At 36.1% G+C, this 8,124-nt stretch overlaps 1 protein-coding gene across 1 annotated transcript; it reads right to left on the bottom strand.

Annotated features, from left to right (window-relative positions):
- Positions 1–1,550: 1,550 nt before the first annotated feature.
- On the bottom strand, positions 1,551–7,322 carry LOC137027148 (DOMON domain-containing protein FRRS1L). The gene is made up of 5 exons (XM_067395029.1): positions 7,026–7,322; positions 5,478–5,562; positions 4,781–4,919; positions 4,453–4,699; positions 1,551–2,269 (listed from the first exon to the last, which is right to left on the bottom strand). The coding sequence occupies exons 1-5, from the start codon at positions 7,228–7,230 to the stop codon at positions 2,097–2,099; spliced, it is 849 nt and encodes a 282-aa protein (XP_067251130.1). The 5' UTR covers positions 7,231–7,322; the 3' UTR covers positions 1,551–2,096.
- Positions 7,323–8,124: the final 802 nt, after the last annotated feature.

The raw sequence follows: 8,124 nt of genomic DNA, 5'->3' as shown, positions 1-8,124 counted from the left end.
AAATAAGGAAGTCAGTCATACAGGAACAGTATAAGAAATGACATTTAGACTATATTTGAAAAAGTAACATATTGAGGGAAAAAATGAATGATGGAAATTGCGAGGAAAATACTCTGATTTTAATAAAGGATAAGTATAATTTCGAAATGGTATATTATAGGCCTAATAGCTACTATTTCTGAAATAAGATTTGTTTTTGTCGTACGATTCATTGTTTTAAATGAATCGTTTGAGTGAATTAATTAATCAATGATTCATGACTCTCTCTCGTAGCACAACAAAAATATCTACTGGCGTAATCTGCAGAAAGGGTTACTGAATGCATTAGTGAACGGACATATTAGTGAACCGACTCAAAAGATTTGAGTCACTAGAATGAATAAAAAGTCCCCACTACTAGTACTATTATTTTTCAAGGCTCCATGTCGTGACAAGCACGATAAGTTCAGTTATCAGCAAAACCTTCCCATTTTATCCAGACAAACATATCAACAATACATATTTTCAGCTGTTTGTCAGCTGTCTTCATAATTTTATTAAAAAGTGTGGTATGTGTTCAGGAACATCAAACAGGCATCTTTGCTTCCAATTAGGGAGAGAATTCACAGTAAACTTGTCAGAATGTATGTAAGCTGCTAATTATGTAATAGCTTGTATGACAAATCTTTAAAATAACAATGGCTCACTAAACACACTCATTATTGCATATTTTCTAATACTGTCAATGTCAAAACTTTGAAAGTATATTAAAATATAACGCTGGCAACCTAACAAACATATTATTCCATGACCATTAGCATACAGTGTCTCCATTCATGCTACATTGCATGATTATCTCTGGCCTGCACACATCAAAAAGGAATCATATCACTCTTCCAAGCACATTTTCTGAAATATATCTTTCAGGTGAATATAATGTATTTTAAACAAAATACTTTTCTAAACATTTTTACATGGCGCTCTTCAGTCTCCTATGCAAACATTTTTACAGGACATTTTCAAAGAGTGCCAAAGAATTAGAACTGAAAACAGCCACACACTCACACTGGTGTGATCCAAATGGTTATACACAGGCAGCAATCAGTTCTTGGAACATTTATAAGTTTTGCAATGGCATGGCAAAATAGAAAGACCTTGGTATAGAAGGTCTTTGATTCATTGGAATAAAAACCAGATGTTTCTCTCCTGGACTGGTTCTATTGCAGTGAACACTGGTGTAAATGGCTCAGATGAGGCTGTTTGCTGGCATGCATCATCAAATACTGAGCTGGCAATGCTGGCTAACTGGAAGGCAGTGATGATGTGTTATGAATACTGTGTGTGTGTGTTTGCCAGTTATGTACTGCTGTAAGTTGCGTAGTCAGTCACAGACTTTAATTTACATCCCTCTAAAATTCACAGCCTTAATAAATGTTCATCAGAGGAGCTATAATGTACTGGAAAAATAGTGGAAAGCAGGCAACTACAAACAGCAGAGCATCTCTACTGGGATTTGGCAAAACATAATCAATTCAATAGGAGGCATGATATGTGCCACTGTGATGGTTTGGACACTTTTACTGCTGTCTGATAAATTTTCTCAGGTGAAATGCAGTCATTACAATAGGAATCCACACAATCGAAAATTTCACATGAGGGAAAACGATTTTCCCATGGGTTCAAGTTTTTCATGGATTCGCAGCAACATGCATTGCGATTTGCAATTTTTTGTATGCAAAATTGTACTGTGACCACACCTTAAGTATACTGAATAATAACATTAATTTGGCTCAGATTGTTTCAACTATTGTAGGTTAAACATACCATGGTGTAAAATACCATTTGGGGTTCCTCAACTATTTTCACAATAAAATATATTGTAATATTAAGTGTATGGTTGACTCTCCCTCCTCTGAATGAGAATCATTGTTTGTATATAACTGAATATTAATCTGCAGTCCAAATACCATCTTAGTTTATGAGGATATTGTAGAATCACAATGTTCTTGTCATCTTTTTTATTGCTGCCTGTTTCTAATACTGTTAAGCTAGCACACAGTCATATTTATAGTGTCTCTATGGTTAGTTGTATTCATTCTCTCTTCTCTCTTCGTGTGTTATGGTGTGCCCATCAGCAGGTAGAAGGTAAGAGCAACGATGAGGAGGAGGCAAAAGGGAGAGGAGAATGTCTGATAGGCTGTGGCAGGCATGAAAATGTCCTCGTATTTATAGATGCTAATCATGCGATCTGACACCGGTGGGGAGTCAATGTCATGTCTTGTGATGGAACCTGAGAAGAAAAACAAAACAAAATGTCTATAAACAGGGCAAAATCATTAACCGTGCTGAATTTGTTAAAGGGGACCGCCATTTTCCAAAGTCTTGATTTAGTTTTGGGGTCTACTAAAATAGGTTTTCATGCTTGGATGTTCAAAAAAAAACCTTTTTCACAAAAGCATCGTTAACTATATTTAACTATGGTTGCAAGTTCTGTCATTACCGACATAGTTTAACGATTTGGCATTTCCCAGAACCATATTTCCAGTAAACATTCACAAACAGCGTCAACTTACATGGTTGTAACTACAGCTTTCGAGCTGTGGTTAGAGGCATAGTTTCTTGTTAAACTGACATATGGATTTAAATAGAACATGCTCTTGGGCACAATAAGCAAACTAACATACAGTGCATTCTACATCTTTCACCCCATTCAAATATATACATTGTAATCTATATATTTTAGCATCAACAATCAGCTCCATTTTTGAGGAGTGCGTATGCATATGCATAAATCCGTACAAGAACCTGACGTATAAGGGAACCCACGATGAATCAAACATCAAATAAAGCAAAATGAAAGGAAACAAATGAATGAAGTAGTCCTCAGTTTGTTACAGCAGCATGCCAGAAAAATTGTTACATGGAGAAACCTGCTGACCGAATGAGCCGCATATATATATATATATATATATATATATATATATATATATATATATATATATATATATATATATATATACACACACACACACGGGTAAAGTGTATGCCAAATCCTGCATATTAATTTGTTTAAAAAAAAATTAATGGCTCTCTGTTGTTTATGTAAATTAACTATAACAATATTAAATACATTAAATGCGATCTCAAATTGATTGATTAGTAAAAATTATTACTCCACCACCTGCAAATGATGTCATTAAAGGGTTAGTTCACCCAAAAATAAAAATTATGTAATTTATTACTCACCCTCATGCCGTTCCACACCCGTAAGACCTGCATTTGTCCTCGGAACACAAATTAAGATATTTTAGTTGAAATCCGATGGCTCAGTGAGGCCTCCATAGGGATCAATGGACACTAAAAACATATTTAAATCGGTTCATGTGAGTACAGTGGTTCAATATTAATATTATAAAGCGACAAGAATATTTTTGGAGCACCAAAAAAAACAAAATAATGACTTATTTAGTGATGGCCGATTTCAAAACACTGCTTCAGGAAGATGCGGACACAAATGAATCAGTGTATCGAATCTGCTGTTCGGAGCGCCAAAGTCACGTGATTTCAGCCGTTGGCGGTTTGACACGCGATCTGAATCATGATTCGGTATACTGATTCATTTATGCTCCGATGCTTCATGAAGCAGTGTTTTGAAATCGCCCATCACTAAATAAATCGTTATTTTGTTTTTTTTTTGGTGCTCCAAAAATATTCTCGTCGCTTTATAATATTAATATTGAACCACTGTACTCACATGAACCGATTTAAATATGTTTTTAGTACCTTTATGGATCTTGAGAGAGGAAGTGTCCATTGCTCCCTATGGAGGTCTCACTGAGCCATCAGATTTCAACTAAAATATCTTAATTTGTGTTCCGAAGATTAACGAAAGTCTTCTCAGGATTTTCATTTTTGGGTGAACAAACCCTTTAACATCAGTCCTATAATGTTGAACAAACGTGGTTTAAACAACAGAGGTGCAACCGGCTTAGGGAATCATTTGTGACTAGCTATAGTTTCTACAACAATGCATGGTACTATAGCAGGTTAACCATGGGAAATGCTCCCCTGTTTAGTTCCTGTGTCTTTGAACCCCTGCCTTCCGAAAAGTGCTCTGATTGGTCGGTTGGACCAGTGTGTTGAAATTTGTCAAGTGGTTTGAGCATGTCCTTACCATAATGCGAGTTTCAACACACTACTAATGCAACTCAACCAGGCCTCGTCTTTTTTTGTGTATGCCTTGGGCGGGAATTATTTAAATGAGGAATACTGTGACGTATACACTACCGTAAGAAAACTCAAGCCTACAATTGAGGTGTTTCAGAGAGTTGAGAAACAGTGCTGATATTGATATAGAGAATAACTCCCTTTGGATTGGACTGTGCTTTGTAACTTTGCAGACATTTTCATGCTCAAACCTCCACATTACACATTAAAAAAGTTGAAAATGTAAAAAAGGGCTGAATGACTTACCTTGTATGGCAGGTCCCCAAGCAAACAGATAGTACCAGCTTAGGTGCAGGTCCACCAGCGTCTCCTCCCGTGGCACGTGAAGAGGCCGTTTGAAGCGGCAAGTGACGCGGTTGTTTTCAAAAATGCCCTCCTCGTCCCGTGCCGGGTTGCGCTTGATCTCTTTGGCCCATTGGCCCACGTTATAGAAATGATGGATCCGTACACGGCCATTATCGTCATGAACACAGCCCATGACATCATCACCTCCCTACAACAACAATATTTCTGTGTATTTCTTAGCAGGTCTGAAAGCATTCACACCATATATATTTACTTCCTCCCTTTTTACCATTTTTTTGTCAGAGGAGAACCCGACAGCAACCCATCCGTCAGTGTCTGCACTCATCTCAAATTCCACATCTGTGCCAATGCGTCTGAAACTCAGGAAGTAATCACAGGTCTCTGCATCACAGCCCGGTTTGCCATACCTACAGCAACAGAAAGATTAAGAGAGAGGCAAATAAACTGAGGCACTTAAAATGTGGACAGTTTATTCATGTACTCACATTTATGTCATTCTAAACCTGTATGACTTGCTTTATTCTGTTCAACACAAAGAGGATGTTTTGAAAAATGTCTCAGTGTTTATTTCTCCATAAAATGAAAGTCAGCGGGGTCCTGTGGAGTTTTGAATCTCACTGACTTTCATTATATGGACAAAAACAGTTGATTCTTGTGTTTTGCTGAAGAAAGAAAGTCACACGGGTTTGGAACAACATAAGGGTGGATTAAATGATGACATTTGATGAATTTTCATTTTTGGGTGAAATATCCCTTTAAGAAAAACCATCATCACAGACCTACAAAAATTCTTCATGATGTGCATGCATATTTCATGCTGCAGAACATGCATAACAACTCTTGAGTGTACTGGTCTGCATGGCAGATTGCAGCTTGATACTGAATTACAGCATGCAATACACCATGTGACACCACAATAGTCTATTGTTCATAGACCAATTTTAACTTTTGTTCCATACACTCACCTGATGCATCCTTTGGTTATTCCACAGTCGCTAACTTTGATGCGTGCAAATGGGTCCACGGGGGGTGCAGTTGGGAAGGGGTAACCTATGAAACATTAGGCAAACCAATATATTAATGAACTGGTTTCAGCTAGTCCTACTACTAAAATTATCATTAATGATGCAATATTTTTGTAAATTACATTTTAATTTTACTTAATACATTGTAATGTGGGAGGGTCAACTATTTAGTTTCAACTTAGACTTAACTTTAGATTTGGGTTTGCGTAATATACTATGTTGTGTAACACTTTTTTGTCTTTCAGTAAAAAAAAGTTTTAAGATAAAACAATAAATAGATCTCTTTAATACCACCACAGACTCCCTGGACTCCTCTAGGCCTATATCTTGTATTGTATATTAATTGTATTGAACATATAATATATATAATGTATAAGTACACTACCACTGAAAAGTTTAGGGTCAGAAAGATTTTTTTTTTTTTTTTTTTTTTTTAAGGAAAGAAATTAATATTTTTATTCAGTAAGGACACACTGATTGGTCAAAAAGAACAGTAAAGACATTTATAATGTTACAAAAGCTTTATATTAAGCTTTTTTTTTCAAAATAGGAAATAAGGAGCACCAAATCAACATATTAGAATGATTTCTGAAGAATCATGTGACACTGAAGATATATTAACATAGAAAATAGTTATTTAAAATTGTAATAATTTTTCACAATACCACTATTTTTACTGTATTGGTCATCAAATAAATGCAGCCTTTTTGAGTATAAGAGACTTTCAAAAACATGAAAATTTCACAGACCCCAAACTTTTGAATGTTAGTGTATATTGTATTGTTTTGTACATTACACATAGTATTGTACATTTACATGTTTATACAACTTTTTACAACATTTGTTTTGATTTCATTTAAAATCTTATTTTAGTTATGTTATGTTTAATTCAATTTATAATTCACATTTATTTGTATAGCACTTTTCACAATACATATCACTTTAAAGCAGCTTTACAGACTGAACATGCTTTATACTACTGAACATTGTCCCATCGTGTATGTTGCATAGCTGTACCTACAACACCGGCCCAGTCATGTGGCATAAGAGTTTCTATTCTATTCTATTCTATTCTATTTGATCCCTTGATGTGTTGTGACTTTATGAATCACTGTCTGGGCATCTGCAGACAGTATACTGATTATAAAATAGGCTTGTGGTTGGACTTGGGAAAGTCTGCTGATAACCGGATAGTTTCACAGGCTTGTAGGGTGCTGACCAAGGTGCTGATTCTAAACCATATGAATGGGAAGGATTATATTAGTGAATCAAAAACAATCTCTTATAAAAGTATTTCTAATAATTATCACTAACAGACAATACAATTAACCTAATTAAAAGGCCTGTGGCTGAGGGAGGGCATCCAAACAGTGACCATTCACTACATGTATTCAGTGCTTCCAAGAATTGCGCTCACGTTTACAGAGAAACGACACAAAACAACATTCATGATTTCAATCAAAGCACTGCCTTTTAATTCCTTCGTACCTTCATCTGAGAGGTATCTGGACTCGAGGAACTCGGAGGCGAATGTGCTGTAGGAATCCTTATGTGGTTCTTCATGCCCCGGCTCTCCGTGTTCTCCATGGCCGGCCCGCAGTACGTTATCGTCGGTAGGGCTGGCAAAGACCGCCAGCCACAGTGTCGCATCCAACAGCACAGAAATCCGCAGCAGCGGATGCAGAATAAACATGACTGGATGCGTTGGACCTACTGATACGATAATGGTTATTGTACAGGCGAAGAGACTCGGTTCTGATTTACTAGTCGCATTCCAGTACTGATACTTAGACTGATAACAAATAATAAAATGTAGCTAATTAAATCGCTTTCATGATAAAGCGTTTCGTTTGGTCCGCGGGGGAGGGGGTGCTGAGAGGCGCGAGGGTCGGGTGCTGTTAATGAATAGGGCCAAACCAATCCTCTTAAGGTGAGATTTGGAACTGATAGTGATGTTTCTTGATAATGACACTGCGCTCAGCGATAATATTAACTGTATACACTATTTAGCAATAGAATGTTTTTATCTATTATCACGTTATTACACATTTCTGAATCTATGTCACCGTCGTGCACTGATTTCACACATTGTTCCTCCCCTCTCTACCCGAGTCTTCTTCGCCTTGCACGTCAATCGATAGAGATCGCCAGAATTGAGTTCCAATAGCATCGCACTACGTGTGAAAATAAACTGCTGTCGCAGACAGGCTATAAAATGTAAATGTTTCAATGGAAAAGAATGTAAAACATTCTAATTGGTTAAATGTAAATTAAAAACGTTATTAAACAAATATTAGATTTTAAAGACATAGCCTAATTCTTAATAAAAATATAAAATAACCTTAAAATTTACAGATGAAAGTATACAGTCAAACCAAAAATTATTCAGACATTTTTTATATTTTTGATATATTTTCACTAGTGGGTGCAGGACACTATAGTTCAATTATGTAAGTGGATAGCACAATAAAGTAAACTGTGACATATTATACTCAAAAATTCTTCATATAGTGGACTTCCAGTAAAATGTATACAAATTTGGGACCGAAAATCAGACACTTTGACCTGACTTTTGTTATCTGACATA

Source organism: Chanodichthys erythropterus, chromosome 2 (genome assembly GCF_024489055.1).
Source record: "Chanodichthys erythropterus isolate Z2021 chromosome 2, ASM2448905v1, whole genome shotgun sequence".
Taxonomy (NCBI): Eukaryota; Metazoa; Chordata; class Actinopteri; order Cypriniformes; family Xenocyprididae; genus Chanodichthys; species Chanodichthys erythropterus.
The sequence above is the reverse complement of the archived record's forward strand: the minus strand, read 5'-3'. Positions and strand labels throughout refer to the sequence as shown.